Here is a 27,960-nt window from a genome sequence, read left to right on the forward strand (position 1 = left end):
TGTGTCCTCCATTGCGGCACTTCAATAGCAAAGCCTCAAAGCAGCTCTCAAAGAATTAGCTATCTGGGAAGTCACCTTCATTCTTTATCTTAGATGATTGCTCTCCTAGACACTGAGGGGTCTAAGGCTTTTGAGGTCTATGCTTTTCACCCACTTTAAAATTGTCTCATCCCTTGTAATTTGAGGATAACTGCTTGCTTTTCCTTTGACCTCATGTGCTGTGTTTTTTAAAAAGCCACCGGCAGTGGTGGCGCATGCCTTTAATCCCAGCACTTGGGAGGCAGAGGCAGGCGGATTTCTGAGTTCGAGGCCAGCCTGGTCTACAGAGTGAGTTCCAGGACAGCCAGGGCTACACAGAGAAACCCTATCTCAAAAAACAAAACAAAACAACAACAAAAAAAGAGCCAAGGATATGTTTTATAGAACGAGCCAGGTATGGTGAGGTGGGAAGGGTGCCCATGCCGAGGCATCCTTTCCCCCTGAGGTGGCAGCCATGCGATGAGTATAATGTACAATAGTTTATTTGGGGGCATGGGAAGGGGAGCTGAGAAGGGAGTAGAGGGAGAGACAGAAACAGAGAGAGACAGAGGCAACAGAGAAGAGGGACCGGCCAGGAACACGTGGAGAGAGGGTGGAGGAGGAAGGGAAGGAGAAAGGGGTCTCTTCAAGGAGAGAAGAGAGTCAGAGAGAAGGGAAGGAGGGAAGGAGGGAGGGAGGGAGGGAGAGAGAGAGAGAGAGAGAGAGAGAGAGAGAGAGAGAGAGAGAGAGCGCCAAACAGCCTCTTTTATAGCAAGCCAAGCCTACCTGGCTGTTGCTAGGTAACTGGTGAGCAGAGCATAGAAGGAATACTAACACTATGGGTGACAATGGCCTTCTCCCGGGCATCTGTACCTTTGAAATGTAACCATAGCAGCCTTATGCTATCCTTGCAGAATTTGGGTACACGAAGGTGCCACGCACAACAGGCGTCGTCCAGCACCACCGTCCAGAAACTGGTTCATCCTGCACACTCATGCCTGTCTTAGTGTCCAGTCCAAATTTCTGGTCAGCACAACTGCAGGCAAATCAAAACTGAGGTGGCGCTATATACCGACCAGGTGACCAATCGAAATTAAACGAAGGTCTATGAGGAGGAACAATGAGACAAGGCGTGTACCGAACAGTTCCTTTGTTCACGAGGGGGTCTGGAAGCACATTTAGACTGGATGTAAAATACCGGGGAACACCTCCAACCGGTGGTACCGGGACCCTCAACCAGGGAGAAGGAGGCTCTAAATTCAGTTACGTGAGCCGCTTCACCCCGAGGACCCGCCCAAACCATTGGTGTCGTTGACAATGCAAAATTTAAAATACGTCTAAAGGCCCTTGGTGCTTAGTTGGCTGCGGGTCATTTGTCATCAGCTGTCGGGCAGCGCGAAGCGACAGTCGCGTTCAGGATCTTAAGCAGTCTGGCGAGGGGCGAACCGGACACCTAACGGGAGGTTCGAGCCACCGCTGCGGCCTGCTGCGCACGCGCGCGCCCAGGGGCGTGGCGCTCTATGACCCGCCTGCTGCGTGTGCGCGCGCCCGGGCGGCGCGACGTCAGGGCCGGGGGATGTTACTCCGGCTGGTGGAGGCGGCGGGCAGTCGGGCCCTGGCCTGGCCTTTCTCCAAGCTGTGGCGATGTGGCGGATGCGCAGGAAGTGGCGGGACGGTCTGGAGCGCCGTGAGGACCTGTAGCATTGCTCTGCAGGTGAGCAGGGAAGCGCTGTGTCCGCAGGTTCCGGGCGGCGTGGCGGGGGCTGCGCTGCACGTCGCAGTGACGTCATCTGCCTGCGGCCGGGTCGCGCGCTGCTGCTTCCGGGTTTCTGCCTTAGACTCCACTAGTGTCTACCCTACCACTGATCGGAACACTTGAGCGGGTGCGATAGTAGCCTTTATCCATTTAGCTCTTGGCAGGTCCCCGTTTAAAAGGTAGCCTTTAATCATTAAAGAGGCGTAGGTCTCCATACTAAGCAGAAAAAGATGGCCACCGTGGAATTCCCTCCACGGATGCTGCATTTTTTAAATAGTTTGGCCTTACTAGATATTTTAACACCTATCGTCACAGGGTGTGCATCTGCCAATAGTAAGGAGGCTCACCCATGGTGAAAGTAGCTAGCTATATTGGGAATACCTATGCTGAGTCTCCATCTTCAAATAAGTGTGTGTTATCACAGGGGCTATACAGCTGTTCTTCCTCAACTCATCTTTGATATTCTTGTTCCCTCTTAATATGACAGTAGTGTGGTGTAACTGTCCACGAGCGAATGGCCATTTACCCCAGATAGGGCACTCATGGTAGGTCAAAAACGATTCCATTCCTCTAGCTTTGTGAACCAATGAGCTTATTGGAATTAATTATGGCCGCACTGGGGAAGGGTGACTTACAAGAGTGACTCAAAAGAAGTTTCATTGAGAAAAGGCCACACAGGTAACAACGCAAGAAAAACCTGCATTCCTGGGGTTTCCTGCAAACCCACAGTCAATACCACTGACGAGGCTCCCCTCCCCCGACCAGTTTCCTGCCAGTAGAACTTTGGGGATGGGGCCTGTGGATTTTTTAAACTCTGATTATCAGGTTTACCAGGCTCTTCTCTGCAGGAGGGGATCTTTGGGTTTGGGGGAGGTAGCTTCATAGAGGGTCGGGAAAATGCTCACAGGTTTGTTTCTAGTGCTGTGTGTTGCACAGTCATTTCAGGTCATGTCTCACATCCTGTTCTGATGGGTGACCTGTTGAAGATCAGTCATATAGTGAGTGTTGCGGGTCGTTATAGCGTTCTGAGTTGCAGAGCTGCCGTGGGCCTGTGTCTTTGCGAAAGAAGTACATTGAATGGTCTTTGGCTTGGCTGGGTGGCTTCTCATGGAGAGAGACATCTGTCACCCTAGACAGATCAAAGAAAGATGTTGTGTGACGATGCTCTGAGGGGACAAACGTCTACCCACCTCAGATTGGAAACGGACAGCAGACCACAGTATGGATAGCACCAGCGTCCATCTGGTGAACCAGTGGATTTTAGTGGAGATACTTACAGGAGGAGAAATGACTCTGACAGTTGCATCACCAGAGAGAGCCCACCCAAGCGTGGAAGGCAGACAGCTCAGGAGAGCTGGAAATATGGAGCACACTGCACCTTCAGCAGGTTGGAGAGTGACCTTTCTTAGTGGCTCAGTCTACCTGAGCCTCTTCCGGCAGCTCAGCTGTCCGGGAGTCTTCTAGGCAGCTTGGATAGCCTGTGCTTCATCCAGGTTGCTAGGCTACTCTCCTTAGGCAGCTAGGCACTTATCAGAGTCTGTCTTCACTGTGGGTTTGTTGTTGTTGTTGTTGGTTGGTATATTTTTGAGAGGAAAGGGTCTCTGGTCGGTATCCATGATTTTCTGAAACTATTTTGAGTTGTTTGCATGGTGTCTTTTGAAGCATTCCTGTAGGATTGACTGTTGCGCTCCCAGAGAAAGCTGCTGTTTTACAAACATTCCCACCCAAGTATAGTTTGGTGAATCACTGAGTTTATTGAGGCTGCTTAAAGGAGCTTGGGCGATCCAGAGGTAGCTGTGTCACTGAAAACCCTACCCTAGTGTGGGCTCCAGTGGAGAGAGGCTCCTCTCTGAGCAGTCATTTGAGCATTTAAAACTTTGGTAGTGGCATTGTGGATCTTGTAGCTTTGAGCTTCCTGGGACTCTCTCTCACTAGGGACATCCCTGTGTGGCAGAACTGTGAGGCTGACTCACTCATATTTCTCTATCAGAAAAATTTATTATTGATACTTTATTGGTGAGGGGATATGATGTGAACAAACCCGGCAAGGACCGCTCTCGTGGTTGTTGTCTCTTTGAAGGCTTTATGATCTGTGGGCTGAGAGGTGCCCTTAAAATCTGGAAGGCAGTAGCCATCTGCTTTCTAGTTATAAGGTAGATTTCAACACTCAGACTTCAAGAGAAGCCTGTGTTGTCAGGTGATTTTATTTTATTTTGAGACAGAGTCTTAATCTGTGACCAGGCTGGTCTTGAACTCACAGATTCACCTACCTCCTACCAGTAGATTATGGGATTAAAGGCATGTGCCTCACACCCAGTCTCCATGTGATCATTTTTATTCCATAGTCTGTCTGAAACAAAGAGTAAGTAATGGCGTGTGTGTGGGTTATATGAGGTATGAAGGAAAAGAGGGCAAAACAAGGGAATGGGGGAGAGAGAAATGCTCTGTAAGTTGTTTAGCTAGGATAGTCTGGACCCTGCAGGAATAGAGGTGCAAGCAGTGTGGCCAGGCATGTAGAATAGCTGCATTGCCTTCGGGTGGGTCCCGCTGGTAGGTTCTGTGTTACAGAAATGAAGAAGGGCTGAGTGAAGAGGCAAAGTCAGGAGATACGGGGCTTTATAAGGCCTGCTTGTATCAGCTGTTCATGTTGGCGGGACACTGAGAGGGATCTGCTGTGTGGTCTGACTAGACCGAGCCTCCATGAGCCACATTCATATCTTGGCTTTGCACATGACAGATTACTGACTTACACATATCTGATGACTTGATGCTAAGTAATCAGAAAAGGACTGTTGTCCTAGATTCTTTCCTATGCTGTGCTAAAGCACCGTGACCAGAGCAATTCATACAAGAAACCTGATGCTTTTCAGAGGGTTCATGAGGGTGGAGAAGGCATGGCAGCAGGTAGCTGGAAGAGCAGCTGAGAGCTCATGTCTCAAGCAGGAGGCAGAGAAAGGACTAGGAATGACAGGAGACATTTCAAACCTCAAAGCCTGCCCCTTTGACAAGACCACACACCTCCCAGTCCTTCCGAAACAGTTCTACCAGCCGGGGAGCAAGCATTCAAACCTGTGAATCCATGGGGGCCATTTTTAGTCAAACTACCACATTCTGTCCCCTGGCCTCCTTAGGTTCCTGGCTATGTCATAACATGGTGCACTTGCTTCGACTTCAGAACTTCCCTTAGTCTTTCCGTGTTTAAAAAGTCTAGTCTCTTCTGAGACTCAGGGCAATTTTTTTTTATCATAAATAGGACTTTTTATTTGTCACTATTAGCATATCTGAATTTGGGCTGGAGAGATGGCTCAGCAGTTAAGAGCACTGGCTGCTCTTCCTGAGTTCAAGTCCCAGCAACTGCATGGTGGCTCACAGCCATCTGTAATGGGATCTGATGGTCTCTTCTGTTGTGTCTGAAGACAGCTAAAGTGTACTCATATAAATAAAAATAAATAAATCTTAAAAAAAAATCTGAACTGTAGTCATGCTCTCGGACTGGTTGCTCATCTCGATCGGCTTGGCCGGCTCTCACACCTCTCAGTACTAGCAGGCTCTCCGAGGCTTGGCCGGCTTTCGCACCTCTCAGTACTGGCAGGCTCTCCGCCACCTTCACCCTGAAGCTCCATGACCTTTCCCAGTTCCAACTTGAGTGTTTTGTTTTGTTTCCTTTTTTTTCTTCTTGAGACGGTCTAACTAGGTAGTCTTGGCTGTCCTGGAACTCACTATGTAAATCAGTCTGGCCTTGAACTCACAGAGGTCTTCTGTGACCACTTGCCTCTGCCTCTGGAGTGCTGGGATCAAAGGTTGTCACCACCATGCCCAGCCAGATCCGTGTCATAAGACATGAGAATTAAGAACGAGACGCTAGGGAAGACATACACTTAAGGCATAAATGTGGCCATCTTAAGGGATGCCCCCTTTTTTTTTCTTTAATTTTAAGAAATGGTCTTGTTACTCATTATGACCTTGAACTCACAGCAATTCTGCCTCAACCTCAGATGCTAAGACTGGAGGTATAGACAGATGTACTTGGCCATAGCATTTGTCTTCCAGTATTTTATTTGGATTTTTACCAGATTTTAGTCTCACAGTATTAGTTAATTGTTTGTTTTATTTGTATCTTCGTGCACATGCCATAGCATGCGTGACAGCTCCTGGGAGTCCCTTTGTCCTTCCCGGGGCCTAGAACTCAGGATGTTGGGCTGGGGAGCAAGTGTATTTACGTGCTGTGACATTTCACCTGATTTAAAGGTCTCACTCTGTAGCCCAGGCTGCGCTTAAATTCCCTGTGGTCCTCCTGCCTCAGCTTCCCTAATCCTGAGATTACAGGTGAGTCACCAGCCCTGCTTTGTAATTTGTGTGTTTTTTTTTTTTTGTTGTTGTTTTTTAATAAAGACTAGGTCTCTGTGTACTCTGTGTAGCCCTGGCTGTCCTGGAACTTAGTGTGTAGACCAGGCTGGCCTTGAACTCAGAAGAGCCACCTGCCTCTGCCTTCCAAGTGCTGGGACTAAAGGTGTTCCCACCACTGCCTGGCTGGATATGATAGCCATAAAAAAAAATTCTTTATCAGTTTTTACAGTGAGTTTAGTTCATCTTTATTCTGTTTGGATATTTAAGTAGGTAAATAAAGCGACAGGCTCATACCTCAGTTTGAGTTCCGTCCCTTACGTCCTGCCCAGACCACCCTTGAGAGGTTGGTCACAGAAACACCTAATCATGCCTCCTGTTTCAGGGTCGTCTGGGGAGATGCTTGCAGCAGCCGGCTCTGCAGGGAAGACTGACTTCATTCTCCCCGAGGCTGTATTCAAAACCTCCCAGAGGTACTGAACTACCTACCTTCACTAGCGACATAAACCTGAGAGGACTAGTGTGACTCACTCGGTGTTTCCCAACTGACTGAGCAGGTGACAAGGGAGCGGGACAGCTAGAATGTCCCCATTCTCCCTTCTGGTTGGCATGTTGAGCCACTATAGCGCCTACTTGCCTTTCTTACTTTGATCTAACATTGACCTTGGCAAAAGGGAAACCTTCAGAGGGATACTACTGGATGACTCTTTTGGGAGGTGTGGGAATAACTGTGTTTCTGCAGAGTTGATCTAGTCTCATGTTTGGAAAGTAAAACAGCAGTTATATAGACTAGTTTCCTGGAACACAGTGCTTGACTTGGAGCAAGCCATGGGCCTGGGCTTAGTGTTCTGAGCGAAGGGACCATACGCATAGGAGCATCTGGAGACCTAGATCTGCAGAGTAGAAGAACATATTTGCTAGCCCGTGAGTCTGTGTCTGACCTGGGGCTGCGTGTTGTAGGATCAGTTAAGAACGGAAGGAAGAAGGATAGCTTCTCTCCAGCTTTCTTAGCCTCATTTGAGGACAGGATTGTTGCTTTCCTGTGTGTGGTTTTTGGTTTGTGTGTGTGTGTGTGTTTTTCTTTTAAAAATGGTGGAACTTCTCCATTTTGTTTCTCAGGGTTTGAGAAGTTTTTTAAGAATAAGAAGAACAGAAAAAATGCAAGCCCAGGAAATTCGGTATCTCCAAAAAAAGGTAAAAAGTCCCATTTGATAAGTCAGACTGTCACGTTTTACAGTTGACTATTTTTAGTTTATTTTAAATGAATTCTCTTTAGTATAGATATCAGCAGTGAATTAATCTCGAGGCTGTATTTCTTACCTTGCACTAGTCCTCAAAAAACACAGAGAAATCAAGATTTATTTAAAACTGCACCTCAACAGCTGAGCAGGTAAATGTTCTGCCTTACCTCCTGTGCTAAGCTGGCTCCTCCCTGCCCCGTCCCATGGTACTTGGATATTACTAGTGATCTGGCACCTTGGGCTTAGGTGTGTTTCCCTGATCTTTCCTAGACCCCCTTCCTCATGGCTCGAAACCCTCCAATCTCCTGGAGGATCTGAATCTCCCTCTCTCCCTCCTCTGGTTAGCAGATGTCCCGCCCTGTTCTCTATTCTGCCCAGCCATTGGATGATCAGCATTTATTGATAAGGCAGAGAATAAATGATAAGCATTGTTTACACAAATTTGAGACGAGAGATTCTTGGTATAAGCATTACAGTGCCCTGTCCAGATTAAAACAAGATACGAGGGCAGAGAAATCAACATTTAAGTAACACAAGGGTAAACTTCACACAGTGTACAAAAACATTATGCCTACAGTTTATTTTTATTTTATGTGTATGAGTGTTTTTCCTGCATGTGTGTTTGTGCACCATGTGCATGCCTGGTGCCCAGAGAGGCTAGAAACAAGCACCAGGTCCCCTGGAACTAGAGCTACAGACAGTTGTGAGGTGCTGGGAACTGAACCTCTTTTTGTCTTCTGGAAGAGCAACCAGTTCTCTTAATGGCTGAGCCCTCTCTCCAGCCCCTTCTTTGAGGTTTTTCATTTGTTTGTTTGCTTTTTGGTTTTTGAGAACATGGTCTTAGTATGTAGCTCGATAGCTTGGAATTCACTATATAGACCAGGCCCATCTCGAGCTCATAGAGACCCGCCTGCCTCTGCCTCCTGAGTGCTGGGATTAAAGTTGTGCTTCTCCGTGCCCGGCATGTGTGAGTAGTTTCAAAGTGTTGACTGATGTTGGGGTTTATTTCCATGAGAAGGGGACATGGTTGTGTGAAGTGAGTGCCACCTCCTGTTCCTGAGTCAGCCTCTGTCTTGTCTTTGTCTTTCCCTTCTGCTGTTTTCTCAGCTTGTTTGGATCTAAGCCTTGATGGATCATCTATTTTTTTTTTAATATTATTTTTGTTTGGGACAGAATTTTTGGGACTAGGTCTCAAACTCAGAGATCCTCCTGTCTCTGTCTTCCAAGCTCTTGAAAGAATTAAAGGTGTGCACCACCACCACCACCCAGCTTTAAATTTGTTTGTTTTTTTAATTAAATTAAATTTCTATTTTATTCATCCAGTCAGGTGGTTTTTATGCATGTGTTCTGTGCACCACTAGTGTGCCTATGCTGGAGGAAGCCAGGAGAGGGCGTCAGATACTCTGGGAATGGAATGGTATACAGTTGTGAGCCACCATGTGTGTCCTGGGAATCAAGCCTGGGTCCTGTCTGAGGGTATCTGGTGCTTTTAACCACTGAGCGTCTCTCCAGCCCCCGTGAATTACTTTTAACTTGCATCTCAGTTTAGTGATTTGGATGGTTTTGGTTTTTTTTTTGGTTTTTCGAGACAGGGTTTCTCTGTGTAGCCCTGGCTGAACTCACTCTGTAGACCAGGCTGGCCTCAAACTCAGAAATCTGCCTGCCTCTGCCTCCCAAGTGCTGGGATTAAAGGCGTGCGCTACCACCGCCCAGCCAGTTATACACACATCTGTTTGTGTCGTAATATAAAATTCTTCTCCCTTTTTTTTTTTAATCTCTGAATCGTAGAACCAAAGACTGCTGGCCCTGGAAGAGACGGAGGCAACAGAGGACGGAAGGGAGATGACTTTACCTGGTGGAAACGGATGCAAAAGGTTTGTGTGTCTCTGAGGACCAGAGCAGATGTGCGTCCCTCCCTCAGAGCGTGTGGTCGTTGCAGAGCTGAGCCTTCGTATGTCTTTGCCTTGTTTCATTCCTGCTGTTGGACAAAATTGCTGTGAAACCTGATTTGTTTGTTCTGGTTTTTTAAAAACATGGTCTCCTTCCTTAACCTTGGCTGGCCTGGAGCTCACTATGTAATTCAGGCTCGTGACGAACCTCTGCCTCTAGTTCTATAACTACAGGTGTGCACCGCCATGCCCTGCTCAGATGGCACAGTTTGTAAATGCTGTACACTTATTCACAATTAGAGAGGTAGGAAAGTGCACGGTCGGAGTGCTGCTGTCCAGGATTTGTAGAGGCTTTGATCTCTGTTTTCAAGGCTCCATTCGTGATGTCTTGCATATTACTTTATCCATAGAGGGTCAATACTGTGTTGTTCTATGGCAAGAGGAACACAGTCCATCCTTCAGACCTGTCATGTTAGCACACAAATCCTTACGTGAAGATGGACTCCTTATGACTCCATCACTTCCCAGAGGTCCCACCCTTGACACTTTCACCATAGGTGTTGATTTCCAGTGTGTTTTTGTGAGGGACATAGATACTTCAAAGATTCTCAGAAGTTTATGAAATGTGTTAAGACTTCTGTCTGAATTAACAGAGTTCCAGATAAGAGCTAAGCTTCCGAGAGGCACGGTGGCACACGCCTTTACTCCTGATACTTGAGAGAGAGGCAGAGGTCTGCATTTGAGGCTAGACCGGGCTACATAGTGAGTTCCAGGCCAACCAGAGCTGCATACTGAAAAGGGAAACTGTCATTGTCATATAGTAACCATTCCTAAGGCAGGGTGTGTGTGTGTGTGTGTGTGTATGTGTGTGTGTAGCAATACCCTCAGTTTATGCAGAGCTCTGGATTCAGTGTTCAGTGTACATGCATGTGCACATGGTCAGTGGGTGAGAGCTCATGTGAGGATCCCAGCACCTACACCGGGCAGCTTATAATACCTGTAGCTCTAATCCCACGGATCCAAACTCCCTCTTCTGGCCTCCGTGGACACCCTTTTCCCAGACACACATGCACATATGTTTAAATACAAAAGAAAAGAAAGAAAGAAAAAAGAAACCACCTGTTATTTAATTACAAAATGTGTTATTTTTTTCTTCCTTAGGGGGAATTTCCTTGGGACGACAAGGACTTCCGGAGTCTGGCTGTTCTGGGGTCCGGTGTGGCTGCAGGATTTTTATATTTCTACTTTCGAGATACTGGGAAGGAGATCACCTGGAAACACTTTGTGCAGTATTACCTGGCCAGAGGTCTGGTGAGGAGATTAGAGTGTCTTCTGGGGAAGAGAGCTGTGCTGGAGGTCTACAGTCCCCTCAGGGTGCCATGAGCTCAAGGAGGGGCAGAGGGTCAGCCTGCTGTGTGATGACTGTCCTCAGAGGCCACCTGGGGCGTGGCCCAGACGTGGGAATGCTCAGAGGAACGGCTCAGGCGAGCACTGTCAGGCCTACTTTCTGGTTGGGTAGACGCAGTCTTAGCGTCATGTGTTGCGTTGGCTGCCTTGGGTTCCCTGCTGCTGCCTCGGCTGCTACAACTGCTTTTCTCTCTTTCCAAGGTGGATCGGCTGGAGGTTGTGAACAAGCAGTTTGTGCGTGTTATTCCTGTTCCTGGGACGACATCTGAGGTGAGCGGTGAATTTGAGGCCAAGTGTCCCAGATACATTTGTTTGTTTGTTTGTTTTTTTGTGAACTCTGTAGCCCTGGGATCCTGGAACCATGGAGACCCAGCGACCTCAAACTCACAGAGGTCCACTTGCCTCTGCCTCCTGATGCTGGCATTGAAGGTGCACTCCACCACACCAGGCCACCTTTTTTTTTGGTTTTTTGAGACAGGGTCTCTCTGTGTAGCCCTGGCTGTCCTGGAACTCACTCTGTAGACTAGGCTGGCCTCGAACTCAGAAATCCACCTGCCTCTGCCTCCCAAGTGCTGGGATTAAAGGCCTGTGCCACCACCACCCGGCCAGGATACCTTTTTTAAAAATCGACTTTTATCATTTTTAATTTTGTTCGTGTCTGTGTGGGTATGTGCGTGTGAGGGCAGTGCTTACTGAGGCCGAGGCTCTAGAGTCCCTGGAGCTGGAGTAACAGATGGCTGTGAGCCTCCTGCCTTGGGCGCTGGGAACTACATCTTGGTCCTTTGCAAGAACAGTACTCTCAGTTGTTGAGTCCCAGCCCCTGGACACATTGTTTTTAAAAAAGTGTAAACTATATCTGTCCATTCAGTAAATTACGTTGCCAGTTGGCCAGCAGTCCGTGTTGTGTATGATGCTTTGAGCTGGAGAAATGGCTCAGTGGTTAGAGGAGCCTTGGCTGGGCCTCCAGAGGCTCCAGAGTGCCTTCCAGGCTTGATTTCAAGCTCCCATGGCAGGGGGCTCATGGGCGTCCATCACTGCAGTCCCAGGGCATCTGACGCTCTCTTCTGGGCTCCACAGGTGCCCGACATGTACGTTGTGCACAGACTTTTTACATGCAAAGTACCCATACACAAATAACGATAATTCTTTATATGAGCACACTGTAGCTGACTTCAGACCCACCAGAAGAGGGCATCAGATCCCATTACAGATGGTTGTGAGCCACCATGTGGTTTCTGGGAATTGAACTCAGGACCTCTGGAAGAGCACTCAGTGCTCTTAACCACTGAGCCATCTCACCAGCCCCCGATAATTTTTTTCTTTTTGAGAGTTAAAATATTTAATGACAAAAATCTGAGTTGCTAGAATAGTGAACCAACAAAACAGCTGTTAACTTGTCTCTGAATGAAACAAAAATGGTACTCAATATCATAGAGAATTTCTGAAAAACCAAGAACAACACACACGAGCAGCATCACAGTTCTGAAATTAGGAGTGAAACCTGTCTTAACTAGTATCTCTTATTTAGGGCACTCTGAACTGTTTCTACATAAATGCATAATCTTTGTTAGTCACAATAGTATAAAACAGATTTCACTATAATTTTAAGTCTAACACATGATATTACTTCTACTAGACCTTAAAAAAAGTTAGCTACTGATCTTGTTACATTTTACAAATACATTCTTTAAAATGAAACACCAACCTGAATAACTGCAGAGAGCCTGGACATAGATATCTAATCATTCTAGTGAAGAACACTACAGCCACATTCCAGGAAGAAGTGGGAATGCTGGCACGTTCCTTTTTTATGTATTGTCAATATAATTTGCAAAGTCCTCCAGAGCAAGACAGCATTTCCAGAATTCATAGTGACATGCAGAAATAAAATTAACACCATAACAGCCCCCGATAATTATTCTTACTGTCTTACATTGATAATGGTTAATAAAGGAAGCTGTATGACTACTGTATTAATTTTTGTCAAGTAATATATAAGAACTATTTGCCAAAATTTGTAAAGAAAGAATAAAAAGACAAGAGGGAGACTTGGGTATTGCTGCAGCATTTTGTTTTGTCCAGAACTTAAAACCTTGGAGGTTTGTGTGCCCAGAGCTGGGTGAACTGCTGTGGTCACACTTACGGTTGAAGCTGCTTTCAGGAAGGGATTTGTCGACTTCTAGTGTCAGAACTGGGGAAGGTGGCGTTTCTGGGAGAGAAAACCGAGTGTGGATGAGTGTGTCAGAACACTCTCTCTGGGACAACGTGGAATAGACTTAACCTCCTCTCGGTCTCTGCAGAGGTTCGTGTGGTTTAACATTGGTAGTGTTGACACCTTCGAGCGGAACCTGGAATCTGCTCAGTGGGAGCTGGGCATCGAGCCCACCAACCAGGCCGCCGTGGTCTACACTACTGAGAGCGACGGGTGAGTTCAGGGATGTGGAGGTCTGGGGAGACATGAGTGTAGACATCTGATTCTGAAAACGAAACATTCAGTGTTTAATGTACTTTGGAGTGAGGGTTTTTTGTTTTTTAAACATATTAGAGTCATCTGCTGATATATACAGTATCAATACTAAAAGAACTGGGTTTTGTTTTTGTTTTTGCTTTTTTTCGCAAGACAGGGTGTCTCTGTAGCCTGGGTTGTCCTAGAACTTGCTCTGTAGCTCTGTGGATCAGGTTGGCCTCAACCTTAGCATCTGCCTTCCAAGTGCAGGCGTGCACCGCCGCTGCCCTGCGTTTTGGTCTACATTCATTTTTAAAATGTTTCGGTTTTGAGATATAGTCTCACTTGTTTGCTGTCCAAATCTCAACTTCTTGGTTTAAATGATTCTGCCTCAGGCTTCCAAGTCTACACCACGGCACCGGCTTATGTCTGTTCATTGCAAAGAGAATGCCAGGCAGCCTTTAAAAAGTATTATACAGGAAAACCAAACATATTAGGTATTGATAGTTTTACTGAGTCAGAGTCTCCTGAGGAGAGCATAGGCTGTCAGACCTGCTTGGTCAGAGGAAGGCTTCTGGCCTACCAAGCCTTCTGTCGGGTGGGTCAGGGCAGGTGCAGTGCTGTCAGGACTCAACAGGCCAGTTCTGCAGTCATACTTCTGGACATTTAAGAAACTGTCTCTTTCATGCAGTGAAAGCTTTAGAGTGGTTTTCTCTTTCGGGATGACAGCAGAACTTCTGACCTTTCTCTTAAGTGAACGTAGCAAATGGTTTTCTTGGATTTTGCAGCTCTTTTCTTAGAAGTCTCTTGCCCACTCTGGTCCTGGTTGGCATCCTTCTCTATGCTATGAGGAGGGGTCCAATGGGTGCTGGTCGCGGTGGGCGAGGAGGAGGCCTCTTCAGTGTTGGTGAGTCAACAGCCAAGATCTTAAAGAACAACATCGATGTGCGGTTTGCAGATGTGGCAGGCTGTGAAGAAGCCAAGCTGGAAATTATGGAGTTTGTGAATTTCCTGAAGAACCCAAAACAGTATCAGGACTTAGGAGCCAAAATTCCAAAGGTATCGATGCCAGGAAACAGCGGCCCCTCTAGGCTGCAAGATGAAGGACAGATTGCTGTGATGTAGAAGAGACAGTATTTAACAGAGGCTCTGTCCCTTTAGTCTCTGTTACTCACAATAGAGGACAGAGACAGAGCCTGCGGTAGAGGACATCAGATTCGTGTGCTTGGTAAATCGGCCCTACCTGTGGTTCTAGCACTTGGGAGGTAGAAGCAGGAGGACCAGTGAGAGTTCAGGGCTAGCCTAGTCCACATAGTGAGTTCATGGCTAGCCTGTGCTATAGCCTGTGCTATATAGATACTGTCTCAGAAAACAAAACAAAACCCCCCACATCTGTTGTTTGTTTGTTTTTCATGTTCCACTCTCATCTCCAGTGTCCTAATGGTAATCCAGCACTCTGAACTCTAGACACAAGGTTTGCTGTTTGGACCAGGTCTCACTGTGTAGCCCCGTTCGGCCAGAGTCTCACTATTGTAGCCCAGGCTAGCAAGAGTGTCATTGTGTAGCCCAGGCTGCCTCTGTCTCCGCAGTGCTGGGATTAAAGACATATGGCAGCAGGCCCAAGAGAAACAAACCACCTTAGATCTTTTTTCAAGGGCAGTGTGATGGCTCTGTGGGTGATGACACCCAGCACCAAGCCTGATGAAGCAAGTCTGAGCCCTGGGTCCACGTGAGAGACGGAAAGAGAGGACCATCTTCAGAGTTGTCCTCTGACCTCCATGTGTGCTCACTGGCATGTCTGTGCCCACACATGCACATCAGGAAACAGATACATAAAGTTGGCCGTGGTGGCTCTGTGGGGAAGGAACTTTGCCACCAAACCTGACAGTCTGGGCTCTTTTGCTTGCTTGCTCTGCCTGCGTGCCTGCCTTCCTTCCTCCCTTTCTCCCTCTCTCCCTCCCTCTCTCCCTCCCTCCCTCCCTCCCTCCCTCCCTCCCTCCCTCCCTCCCTGCCTTCCTTCCTCCCTCCTTTCCTTCTGAGACAGGCTTTCTCTATGTAGCCCTGACTGTTCTGGAACTCCGTTTACCAGGTTGGCCTCAAACTCGGAGAGATCAGTCTGCCTCTGCCACCTGAGTGCTGGGATTAAAGGCGTGCACCACCACCGCCTGGCTGAGGAGTATCTTAGGGTTTTATTGCTGTGATTAGAAACCTTGACCACATCAACTCTTTAAGCATTTGATTGGGGCTGGCTTACAGTTCAGAAGTTTAGTCCATAATTGTCTGGTGGGAAGCATGGTGGCATGCAGGCAGACATGGTGCTGGAGAAGTGGCTGAGAATTCTTCTAGTTTGGTAGGCAGCAGGAAAAGAGAGAGAGGGAGAGTGAGAGTGAAGAGACAGAGAGACCCTGGGCCTGGCTTGAGCCTCTGAAACTCAAAGCCCACCCACAGTGACATACTTCCCCCAACAAGGCCACACATCTCCTAGTAGTGCCATTTCCCGTGGGCCTACTGAGTTTATTTTTATTGAGACCATCACAAGGAGGAAAGAGTTTATTTCATCTTGGATTTTCAATAAGAGTCGATGAAGCATTTCAGAGTTCAAGGAGGGCAGGTACCTGGAGCATGCTGTGGAGGAATGCCGTTCACTGGCCTGCGTCTTCCTACAACCCAGACTGTTTGCCCAGAGGTAGCACGACTCGCAGTGGGCTAGACCCTCCCACATCAATCATCAGTCAGAAAACACTACACAATTTTGTCTACCGGCCAATCTGATGGAAGCATTTTCTCAACTCTGGCTCCCTGTCTCTTGATGACTGTTTTAGTAACGTTGACAGAAAACTAGCTGGCGAGGTGTGCCACTGCCCCATGTGAAGGTCGTGGACAACCTCATTCTCCACTGTGTTTGAGACTAGACCTCTTGGTTCTTGCTGCTGTGCATGCCAGGCTGTGGTTTCTGCAGAGTCTCCTGTCTCTGCCTCCTGTGTTATGTATGAGTGCTGCTCTTACACCTGCCTTGACACTGGTTCTGGGGACTCACGCTCGGGTCCTTGGGTGCCTGACCTGGATAACTGAGGGAGCCACTCAAAATGAGTTGTGTCCACTCTTCCAGCCAGAAGGGCTTGGACAGGGTTCACTGGCTAGGTCTCAGCAGGCAGCTGTGCCTCCCTCCTGGGTGGCCATGGAGGTGGGCGCTGCTGTTCCAGAGTGCAGGTAGGCAGTAATCATTAGGAAGATTCTGGTGCTGTGAACCAGCAGCTACTCCTAGACCTAGTCCTACATGGTGAATGCATTGATTGTGTATGTGTATGTATGTATTCACATGTACACATGCAGGTTTGTGTATGTGCACATGGAGAGGGGTAGGCCAGAGGACAACATTGGGTGGCATTTCTTAGGAGCCCTCCACCATCTGTTTTGAGACAGAGTCTCTTTTGCCTGTAGCTTGTGAGTAGCCGAGGCTGGCTTATTGACCAGAGAGCCCATGGGGGTCCCCCTGCTCCCCATGGGAAGCTGATGATCTCTGTGCCTGGCTTTTTTTATTGGTTATAGAAATCAAACTCAGATCTTTGCTTCCTTACCACCTTACCTCTGTTGAGACTCTTACCAATCACAGAAAAGAGCCTTCATCTAAAAGTCCTAGACTCTGCTAGAGGTTTGTTTGAAAGATTCTTGTTAGTCCTAGAAGTTGCCTGTGTATGTTAGGAAATAAATTCCGTTTTAGATTTAAATAGAAACTGGGCTTGTTCCCAGTGTGCTGTCTGTCCATCTGGAGAACTAGCTGTCTCTTTCTTTATTTCAGGGAGCGATGCTCACTGGCCCACCTGGTACCGGCAAAACACTTCTTGCAAAAGCAACTGCCGGGGAGGCCAACGTGCCCTTCATCACCGTGAATGGGTCGGAGTTCCTGGAAATGTTTGTTGGTGTTGGGCCGGCACGGGTAGGTAGTCCGCTATGGAGGGCGCCAGCACACTTCTGGCCCAGGAGCTGTCATCCCCCGGAGCTTTGTGTAGCTTTGTGTGGCTTTGTGTGGCTTTGGTTGGGACAACCCTGAGTGCCTCCACCAGAGAGAGGTGCTGCTGTGTGTAAGGAGGGCCGTGCGTGTGATGAGAGTGTGAATAACAAAATAGGGTCTGGGTTCCTTTTCCAGGTCCGTGACATGTTTGCGATGGCCCGCAAGCACGCTCCTTGTATTTTGTTTATCGATGAGATTGACGCCATCGGCAGGAAGCGAGGCCGTGGCCACCTGGGGGGCCAGAGTGAGCAGGAGAACACGTTAAACCAGATGCTTGTGGAGATGGATGGTGAGTGGGGCTGCTGGGCTCGGTCTCCATGGAAATCCATGCGCGCTTATGTATTCCTGTCTGATGTAGGCTGACTTAGAGCTCTGCCCCTTCCTGCCTCCGTCTCCCGAGTGCCAGGAGGACAGGCGTGCGCCACCGTGTCTGGGTGACCCCGACTGATTCTCAGGAGGAGTTCTCTCAGACAAGCATGAGTGAGCAGTCAGAGTCTGATCCACAGAGAGCTCCTCACTGCACAGTGGGAGATGTGTTCCCCACCGCCAGGAGGCAGGAGGTTAGCTTGGATGGGGACATCTGCTTCCCTGGAGAGGTGGCCGGTGCACCTAAGCATGCGTGTCCTTTTTGTGCACATCGGCTAGAGTGGACTCAGCCATCCCAGAGCAGTTCCAGCCAGGCCGTCCCTCTGTGTCACTCTGGGCATTGTCCCAGCTTCTGAGTTTGGAAAAGCTTCCACTGGGTCTTTGGTAGATTTATCTTCATTTTGACTTTAGGGTCTGTTGAGGTCTATACGCCCTCCCTAGGTTTGGTATTTGCCAGAGAGGCGCAGAACCAGCTGTACTCAGATCCAACACAAGGCCGCGCAGCAAGAGTAGTCAAAGGGGAGGAATGGGTCGTAGAGAGCAGATGTAGCACAGATGCAGCTTCTAGAATTGTCTCCAGGAACAAGCTGTGAGGGCTTGGAATGGTCACGCAGGCTCTGGCGTTGCCTGGGCATCATCACGAACCAGCCTCCATTCTGTTTAGGGTTCAACTCTACCACTAATGTGGTAGTGTTAGCCGGCACCAATCGCCCTGATATCCTTGACCCAGCCCTGACACGGCCTGGCCGATTCGACCGCCAGATCTACCTCGGTGAGTGCATGGCATCTGTGTCTTGGTTGTGGCCCTCAGTCCCCGAGGTTAAAGTTGTGGGAACCTCATTTCCTAAGCCTTTGGGGTGATGATGCTGGGTCCTGTGTGACTTTTTGGGAATGATGTGTGGTTTGGCCTCTCCAGATGTCCTTGCAGTGACACAGGTAAGAATGGTGGGGGGCGTTTCTGCCGTCCAGATTTTATTTTCATTCATATTCATAAAACCCTGATACTTTAGTTATCAAGGATTTATCCCTTCTCCCTGAAGGTCAAGGATATTAACCCGCCCTTAACATTTCCCAGGTGGAACACATTGATCTTGAGTGGACATTACCTGTGTTCAGGACAGTTTCTGTTGGGGCACGTGGCCTTGGGCAATAGATTTAATATTAGAAGGTGGGAAGGTTTGTGTTTGAGTTTGTTAGAGTGTGTGCAAGAGTGTGTGACTGTTAGAGTGTGTGCGTATGAGTGTGTATGAGTGTATGAATGTGTTACGTGAGAGTGTGAGTGTGTGTAACTGAGTGTGTGGATCTGAGTGAGGATTGTGTGTGTGAGCGTGTGAAAGTGACTTTGAGAGTCTATGATTGAGTGAGTGTCTGTCTGAGTGAGTGTCTGTTTGAGTGAGTGTCTGAGTGTGTTTGAGTGAGTGTCTGTCTGAGTGAGTGTCTGTTTGAGTGAGTGTATGTTTGAGTGAGTGAGTGAGTGTCTGTTTGAGTGAGTGTCTGTTTGAGTGAGTGTTTGAGTGAGTGAGTGAGTGTCTGAGTGAGTGAGTGTCTGTTTGAGTGAGTGTATGTCTGAGTGAGTGTCTGTTTGAGTGAGTGTATGTTTGAGTGAGTGAGTGTCTGAGTGAGTGAGTGTTTGAGTGAGTGAGTGTCTGAGTGAGTGAGTGTTTGAGTGAGTGAGTGTCTGAGTGAGTGTCTGTTTGAGTGAGTGTCTGTTTGAGTGAGTGTGTGTTGCGTGAGAGTTCCTCTGTGTGGGTGAGAGAGTGTGTGTGAGAGTGTGTGTCGTGTGTACGTGTTTTACTGGTGATGACCCCAGTCCATGCTAACTCTACCAGTGAGCTACATACGTAGTTCAGGAAGGTGTTTTGATGGCAGCTTGTCCAGTACAAGTACACTCTGGGCATTTGGCCATTTTCAACCTGGCTGCAGTCAAGTGGTGGAGGCAGGGAGCTCCGCTGCTGTCCCTGAAGTAGTTGTCCTTTTGTGAAGTAGTTGTGGGGAAGCCCATTCCAGAAGCTCTGAGAATATCATGTTGTATGTCTTGCTTTCCTTATTAGGTCCCCCTGATATCAAAGGCAGGTCCTCTATTTTCAAGGTCCACCTGCGTCCACTCAAGCTGGATGAAAGCCTCAGCAAGGACGCTCTGTCGAGGAAGCTGGCAGCTCTCACTCCGGGCTTCACTGGTGAGTGGTACTTGAGGCTCTTTTAGCGGGGCCATTATCATGCTGTGCATTTGGTCCTGGTAAATGCTCACCGTGCTCTGTAGAACTTTGAACCTCCTGAGACATTTCAAAGGCTTCATTTCTTCTTAGCCTAAGGCCTATTGGTACCCAGTTGAGTTTGTGGATTTCTATTTGACAGCGCCAGTGCCGCCATGGGGAGGACACAGACTGGGGTCATTCGTTATGAGAGAATGCCGAAGCTTTTACTGAGCAGGTTCAATATATACACCAAGCCAGGGAAGGAAAAACACAAACAGGAACTCAACTGGGGGGCAGTGGGCTGTCAAATGTAAATTCCCTGCCTGGGGCACCATGCCTACAGCAGGATGTTTTGATCTTAGAAAAATCGCAGAAGCCAGGTGGTGGTGGTGCACGCCTTTAATCCCAGCACTTGGGAGGCAGAGGCAGGCGGATTTCTGAGTTTGAGGTCAGCCTGGTCTACATAGTGAGTTCCAGGACAGCCAGGGCTACACGGAGAAACCCTGTCTCGAAAAAACAAAACAAAAAAAAAGAAAAAAGAAAAACCGCAGAATGTTACTTAGTAGACAGCAGCACACGGAAAGTCTCAGCCAGGTCATGGCAGCCCTTCGGGGTCCTACATGATTTAGATTTAAGTCTTTGCTGCAGAGATGAAGAATTGCATCCAAGGGAGATTCGCTGAAGAGATGAGTTACATCACACTGTGGTCTTGGCTTGACCCCCATCTGGGGTACTCCTCTGCCTTGTCTTTTCCTCTCAAAACTTAGTCTCTGCTACTGGGATTCTCGTTTCCCTACCAGAGTGGTTTGAACCCCCGAAATGGGTGGGAAACTATCCAGGGGGTTTTCTGTCCTGCTGCCTCTCCAGAGGAGCCCTCTGAAGTCCCGTTGCCTCATGGTTCCTGTGGCAGGTGGATTGAGGTCTCCTGACCCACAGCTCTCTCCTTGAGCCATCTGGGTCATTAGGAGCAGCATCCAGGCACGCCCACACACTGTACGTTTGCATGTGGCGTATTAATGAGTTCTTGCCAGGCTAAAGTGAAGGCCTTCTTGGTATTCTGTTCTTCCTGGCCCATATCTTGCCCCTTGTAGAGCTTAGGTGTCCACTTGCATGCCCAGCTAAGAAACAAGAGTAAGTTACCCAGACTTCAGGTTTCCTTGCTGAGCTTCTAAGGATCTTGAAATTGTGTAACTAAGCAAGGAAATTCAACACCGTTCCACCGCAGTGAGGACTTAGTACTTCCCCATAACTCAAAGGACTAGAGTGTCGTTGCTAACACCCATGGTGGGTGGCTCACGGCTGCCTGTAACTCCTGCTCCAGGGATTTGATACACTCTTCTGGCCACCAAACGTATCTGCACACTCATACATGAGTAATAAAATAAATCTTCAAAACAAAAACCAGTACCTCTCCTCCCTGAGACTCACTGTGCATGAAGCGGGAAGCACAGCATCTCTGAGTACCGAGATGCTGAGGGCGAGCTGTGTCGTCCTTGTTTGTGAGAGCATGAGCTACAGTCAGAGAATTGCCACCACTGTGGCCTCCATCGGTTCTTACTGGCGACGGCTGCGTCTCTGTCCCTATGATTTTGGATTGACCCTTGAATAGGAGCTATTTTAATCTTGGCTGTTTCCCCAGAAAAGAGATAGCTTAAAATTCTCCTCTTTCATAAAATTTCTCTCTTTTGACATACTTTTTGCACTGCAGTGTATCAAGAGGAATAAAAGCAGGCACTAAACATTTTGGAGGATGATTAACAGAAACCTTAACACTTTCCCCAAGGAAATACAATATTAAGCATAAGGCGTTTGTTTTGAGACAGGGTTTCTTTGTGTAGCCCTGCCTATCCTAGAACTCACTCTGTAGACCAGGATAGCCTTGAACTCATAGAGATCCACCTGCTTCTGTCTCCCATGTGCTACCACTGCCCAACTTGCAATTTTTGAAATTGTCAGGTGAGAGGGCTCACGGATCCTGTAACCCACAGAGTGGAGAGAGAGAGAACCAGCTTCTGTAGCTTGTCCTTTGATCACAGAGGGCTGTGACCCCACACTGCACCCACACATACACAGTACATAAATAAATGTAACTTTGAAAGTTCTTAAAATTAAGTATCTAAATATTCTCAAAGATCTGAAAGAAAACATGGACAAAGAACTAAAGAAGATCAGGAAAACCGTCCGTAAATAGAGAGTAGACTATATAGACAGGACCAAGTATAAACCTGGGGCTAGCCAGCGGTGGTGGCGTGCCTGTGATCCCAGCACTCGGGAGGCAGAGGAGGAGGAGCTCTGTGAGTTAGAGACTGGTCTGGTGTACAGAGGGAGTTCCAGAATAGCCAGGGCTCCATAGAGAAACTCTGTTTCAAAAAAACCAAAGAAATAACCAAATAAGTAAACAAATCTGGAGATGAAAATTACTCTAAGTAGGATGTGGGATTTTCTGGAAAGACAGCAGGAGGTGTGGGCAGGCAGAAGACAGGGATAGGTCAACCCGAATGTTCAAGTCTGTGGAACAGAAAGAAGAAAATGAAGAATAGGAAGAGCCTGGGCCTGTGGCAGCCCAGCACCACCCGTTAGACTTGTGGAAGGACAGGAAATAAACACAGAGGAATATTTAAAGATGTGACAACACAAAACTTCCCAAACTGGATAAAAGACGTGAATGGGTACATATGTCCAAGAAATTCTTGAACTCAAATGTAGGAATAAACTCAGGCCCACTGTTAGACACATGAGGCAGGGATGAAACCCGGAAGGAACGAGAGACCCAAGCTTCAGAGTGACACAGGGTTCTTGATGATGAACTCCGAGCTTTTGTTTAGAAACGAGAACCTAGAAGAAGTGTGAGAAAACCGTGACTCCTAGACTGAATTTACAGACTGTGAGAGGCAGAAGAAGCCTCCTGTAGATCTGCCCTGCGAGAAATGCGGCAGCTCTCCAGGCGGAAGCAGGAGCTTGAGATGTGGTAACCTGAGGTCTTAAGGAGAAGCCCAGTTACAAAGGTGCCTGTGTAGGTACGGTTTTTATGTTTTATTTGTTTTTATTTTTTGGTTTATAACTTTTTCCTGTAATCTGTTTTTTAAATTATATAAAACCAATTATAGATCTGCAGTAAGGGCACAGTCCGTAAAGAGCAGTATGTGTTCTTCTGAAAGCCAGACACGGAAGCACTGGTACTGACTTGTGAAATGAAAGGCGGAGCTAGCTGCAAGGGCCTCCCAATGGCCAGATCAATCTTGGGAAAGTCTAAGGACTCACTCTTTGCTACAGGGGCACCGTTGTTGTGTTTTATTAAAAAAAGAAGCAAGGGAATGTTTTACAGAGCCAGATACAGTGAGGTGGGAGGGGCACCTCTGCGGGCCCGTGCTGAGGCACCCCTCCCCTGAGGGACCAGCCACACGATGGGTGTAGTGTAGAACAGAGCTTATTTAGGGCATGGGGAAGGGGGATTGAGAAGGGAGTAGAGACAGAGAGAGGAGAGGAAAGGCCATGAGCACATGGAGAGAGCGGGAGGGGATGGGGAGAGGGAGAAACAGTTCAGGGAGAGAAGGGGCAGAGAGTAAGAGAGCAAGGACGGGGTGACAGCCCTGTTTATAGTAAGCCTGACATACCTACCTCACTGTTGCCAGGTAACTGGGGCGAAGCCTAGAAGGAATGCTGACATTCCTCCGTTTCGGTGTCATTAAAAAAAGGAAACACTAGAAAGAGGTGATGGTGGCACAGGAATCGAGTCCTCATGATCTTCTGATGACCTGGGGTGTTGTGTCCCTGGAAACCTAAGAAAATGGGGATGCTGGCCCAGTCTTAGGAGAGCTGGCTGTTTCACTGCTGTGCAGGGTCTGTGGCACTATCTGTAGGTAGGAGGAGCGGGTCCAGTGGAAGCATCTGTGTCTGTGAGAGTAGACTGGAGCATCTGTGGGCTGCTTCTCTGGAGCTGTCCTGGATGTCTCCCAGGCGACTGTAGACTCTTTTGTGTTGATAATACCGTCCATCACATTGGTAAGTTTGGGAAAAATTAACGTAGCACGTGCCTTTATGGTACATGAGTTATTTCTCAGTAAAATGGTACAACTAACCAGGAACCTTTGGCAACATGACTAGTGACCGGTGAAGCAATTTCTCTCTGCTGTCTACGTCTTCTGCCGCGCCGTAACCTGGGTTCTACTTGAGATTTTCTTTTACTAAAGTTGATATCGGTGGAACGCCAGCAGCCAGAAACACTGACTTGACTTGCTTCTCCTGACTCAGGCGCTGATATTTCCAACGTGTGCAACGAAGCAGCACTGATTGCTGCCCGCCACCTCAGCCCTTCTGTCCGGGAGCGGCACTTTGAGCAAGCCATTGAGAGGGTCATTGGAGGTGAGCCCACGTCCCCTGGGAAGGGACAGGCGATTTTGGATAGCCCAGCCTCATTTCAGCACATAGAAAACGATTCGGTTTTCTGAACCTGACGTCAGAACAAGGGTTCTCCCACCGCTCTCAGTCCCCCTGAAGTGTGTGCAGGCCCTGGGAAGCCAGAGCTGGGATTGGATGTAGAAGGCAGGGACCGTCTGCTTGGAGGGAGGGAGAGAGAACTTGGATGAAGGAAAAGCCTGTGCTAAACAGGGGCCATCCCAGGATACCTAGTGCTTGAGCTCTCTTGGGACAGCAGTGAAAGGAGTTAGGATTAGTGTTTTTCTTCATCTGCTCGTCTGTCTCCAGCCAGCACACTGGCCGCCTGGGTAGTTCAGACAGTAGCCTGGAACAGCTCAGTTAGCTGTGCTGGCGGGCGGGAACCAGAGATTGGTAGACTAAGGCTTATCTCTTAGGGCTCTCAGACAGAGCTGCCAGTGCTGCTGTGGCTGGTCTGGTGTGGTTCCTGGATAGAGGGTCAGGCAGATGGTCGTATAGATCTGTCCCTGAGTCAGAAGCTGAAGTTTGGCCAGGTTGGCAGTCAGCTTTGAGCTTCATCTCTGAGGTTTTGTTTTGGTTTTGAAGAGTGATAGTTTGGAGGGCATGCAGTCTTGAGGGCTGCTCCAGCGGCTGGGGGAGTGAATTAATCGGTCCTTGCAGCGGTGCTCTGCACAGCTGACACATCATGGCATCTGCGCTTTGTCCGGCACCTGTTGTAAGTGTGCTGAGTGGACATTGAGAACATCCTCTTTGTGTCACTGGGGTGATGCTTCTTGACACATAACAGAAGGGATCCTGGGATTTGGGCTTGTAAGTTGATTGGCTGAGAGTGGCTTGCTTTAAACATTTTGGTTTTAGATTTATTTTTATTTTTCTATGTGTGTGGATATGTTTTTGCCTACATGTATGCCTGTGTACAACATGTGTGCAGTACCCATAGATCCCGCCCATAGAGGGGGTGGGATCCCTCTGGAACTGGAGTTACACATGTTTAATGAGGTGCCACGTGAGTGCTGGGAATCAAACCCTAGACTTCCTGAAGAGTAGCCAGTGCTCCTAACCTGCTAAGCCATCTTTCCAGCCCCCAACACGGCTTTCTAAAGCAGAATGAGTCAGGTTTGGATACGGTGACTGACTGGAGTGCCCTCCAGTTCTGGGAGATGGCTTTCACTCCAGAGTAGAGAGTAGAATGGAGCTGGTGCTGAGGATAAGACTGAGGCCGAGGGGAGCGGTTCCTGACTAGGCCTTGGGTCTGGGATCCGGCAGGCAGTCCAGACTGTCGGGTGCCTGAGGGGGTTTGGGGGCGGCCATTCTTCCCTTGTTTCTCACTCCTTGGAATGTGGTTTGTAGGCCTTGAGAAGAAGACCCAGGTCCTACAACCCAGTGAAAAGACAACTGTAGCCTATCACGAGGCTGGGCATGCAGTGGTGGGCTGGTTCTTGGAGCACGCAGACCCTCTGCTGAAGGTCAGTTGCTCAGGCTGTGTTTATCAGCTGATGGCCTTGACAGCCTCTTGGCCCAAGTACTGTCTCCAGCTTTCTAGGTATCGGCCCACATGGGTACAGCGCACTCACAGATACGGTTCTATAGCTCATCTACTTCCCTTTCTCTGTGTGTGTGTGTGTGTGTGTGTGTGTGTGTGTTCGCGCGCACATCTGCCTGCCTGCCTGTGTGTACACACATAAGATGGCCAGAGGTGGGAGCCAGTTTTCTCCTACTGTATGGGTCCTGGGCATTAAACTGGTCCCACGGCTTGGTGGTCAGAGCCTTTAGCATCTGAACTATCCCTCAGTCTCCCTTAGTTTTCACGGAATATGTGGGTCTGTAATTTGTCCGCTTCCTTTTTGGGGCCGGGAGGCAAAGCAGGAGGTATTGGCTCTGGTGGGGCTTAAGCTTAAGTGTTAGCTTTGGATCCAACTCTTGTGCAGGTAATTGTGCATTCAAATCCTGGAGGGCCTGTCACCCAGCCAGACTCAGTCTGCTCGGGTGAGAGTGCTCAGGCAACTCCGCTGTCTACAGCGGGCTCAAGCTCAGGGCCTTAGCCTGCTGTCCTCAGTCAAAAGGGGACCATGGCCCCTTCAGGGCCCAGTGGAGCAGTGTTTGAGGCTGATGAAGTCTAGGCTTTGAATATTTTTTTTAAGATTAATTTTAGTTTTTTTTTTTTTTTTAAGATTTATGTGTATGCGTATGGATGTTTTGCCTTCATGCTTACTCTCAGCACAAGAGGGTCAGATACCCTAGAACTCAGGATACAGAGTTACAGGTGCTTGTCAGCCACTGTGTGGGTGGTGGGAACTGAACCCAGGTCCCTTTGTCACAGCCCAGCCCGCTGAGCTGTCTCTCCTGCTCTTTATTGTAGTGTGTGGGTGTGTCTGGGTATAGGTTTGCTCACCTGAGGGCAGACCTCACAGAGTCTGGAAGGAGGCCTCTGATTTGGGGCTGGAGATACAGTTGAATTCTGGGAACTCAACTTGGTTTTTTTTTTCTAAGAGCAATACATGTTCTTGCCCAGTGACTGGTTTCTCCAGCTCCACGTTCTTATTTTTCAGGTGTCCATCATACCTCGGGGCAAGGGGCTTGGCTACGCCCAGTACCTTCCCCGTGAGCAGTACCTCTACACACGGGAGCAGCTCTTTGACCGCATGTGTATGATGCTGGGGGGTAGGGTGGCTGAGCAGCTGTTCTTTGGTCAGATCACTACAGGGGCTCAGGACGACCTGAGGAAGGTCACTCAGAGTGCCTATGCCCAGGTAAGGAGTAGTGTCCTCCTGTGTGGCCCTGTCTGTTCCCTTGGACGTGACTTACCCTGGGATCTCCCTGTCCTTCAGATTGCACAGTTTGGAATGAGTGAGAAGCTGGGCCAGGTATCCTTTGACTTCCCCAGACAAGGAGAAACCATGGTGGAGAAGCCGTACAGTGAGGCTACTGCCCAGATAATTGATGAAGAGGTCCGGTGCCTTGTCAGGTCTGCCTATAACCGGACCCTGGAGCTGCTCACACAGTGCCGGGAGCAGGTGGAGAAGGTGAATGGGGCCCGGGCCGGGGTGTGCCAGCCTGGGGTGTGGTCCCCGATGGGCTCCACAGGTGTACTTAGCTTAGGTTCTGTACTGGATCAGGACTGCTAAGTCCATCCCTGGTCTGGGCACAGCCTGATGGGGGCCCATCCTTTCCAGGTTGGCAGGCGACTCCTGGAGAAGGAAGTGCTGGAGAAAGCCGACATGATTGAGCTCTTGGGCCCTCGGCCTTTTGCAGAAAAGTCCACATATGAGGAATTTGTAGAGGGGACTGGCAGCCTGGAGGAGGACACGTCCCTTCCTGAGGGGCTGAAAGACTGGAATCAGGGGCGGGAGGAAGGAGGCACTGAGCGGTGCTTGCAGGAGAGTCCTGCATAGCCGGTGGCCTCCGGTGGCGACTTCTGACCACTGTTGTGACGTGTGACCAGCTCAGCCTTGGCAGCTGTCAGAGTAACTCAAAAACTAATTAAAACAGGTGACAACTGCAAACAGACGTTTCAGATAAGACCATTCAAAATCCACAGAGAAGAAGCTAGACTCCAGCATCCAGCCAAGGAGATAGCCAAGGGAGCAAAGGTGCGGCCTGAGACCGTAGGCCCTGGACCTCAGGTGCTCAGCTCAGACAGGAGAGGAAGTTGGACTCTGATTTCTGTGAAGCCCTGAGTGATGTCTTTCTGGAGGGATTCCCAGGTGTAAGGCCATGAGGAGCTGCATCGGTTTTCCATAGACACAAATGATTCCGTTTCCAAAGTTTGCTTTTTGTTTTTGTTTTTGTTTTTCGAGACAGGGTTTCTCTGTGTAGTCCTGGGTGTCCTGGAACTCACTCTGTAGACCAGGCTGGCCTCGAACTCAGAAATCCACCTGCCTCTGCCTCCCA

At 48.6% G+C, this 27,960-nt stretch overlaps 1 protein-coding gene across 1 annotated transcript; it reads left to right on the forward strand.

The window, feature by feature from the left end:
* The first annotated feature begins 1,575 nt into the window (after window positions 1-1,575).
* Window positions 1,576-27,836, forward strand: LOC114608766 (AFG3-like protein 1). Its single transcript, XM_028752798.1, has 17 exons — window positions 1,576-1,732; window positions 6,504-6,591; window positions 7,238-7,312; window positions 9,148-9,233; window positions 10,410-10,559; window positions 10,857-10,925; window positions 12,956-13,080; window positions 13,890-14,160; window positions 16,901-17,038; window positions 17,249-17,402; window positions 18,144-18,251; window positions 19,531-19,656; window positions 23,926-24,036; window positions 25,420-25,535; window positions 26,619-26,819; window positions 26,898-27,092; window positions 27,243-27,836. Exons 1-17 carry the CDS (start codon window positions 1,595-1,597, stop codon window positions 27,459-27,461), a joined length of 2,370 nt encoding a protein of 789 aa, XP_028608631.1. The 5' UTR covers window positions 1,576-1,594; the 3' UTR covers window positions 27,462-27,836.
* The last annotated feature ends 124 nt before the right edge of the window (window positions 27,837-27,960 follow it).

The sequence above is a fragment of the Grammomys surdaster genome, unplaced genomic scaffold (genome assembly GCF_004785775.1).
Source record: "Grammomys surdaster isolate TR1022 unplaced genomic scaffold, NIH_TR_1.0 128, whole genome shotgun sequence".
Classification (NCBI taxonomy): Eukaryota; Metazoa; Chordata; class Mammalia; order Rodentia; family Muridae; genus Grammomys; species Grammomys surdaster.

Bases quoted from the DNA above. Each gene is read 5' to 3' on its own strand.
- LOC114608766 (XM_028752798.1), top strand. From the start codon at position 1,595: ATGTTACTCCGGCTGGTGGAGGCGGCGGGCAGTCGGGCCCTGGCCTGG. The intron at 7,313-9,147 runs GTAAAAAGTCCC...TCTGAATCGTAG, and splicing joins TTCGGTATCTCCAAAAAAAG to AACCAAAGACTGCTGGCCCT. The intron at 17,403-18,143 runs GTGAGTGGGGCT...CATTCTGTTTAG, and splicing joins GATGCTTGTGGAGATGGATG to GGTTCAACTCTACCACTAAT.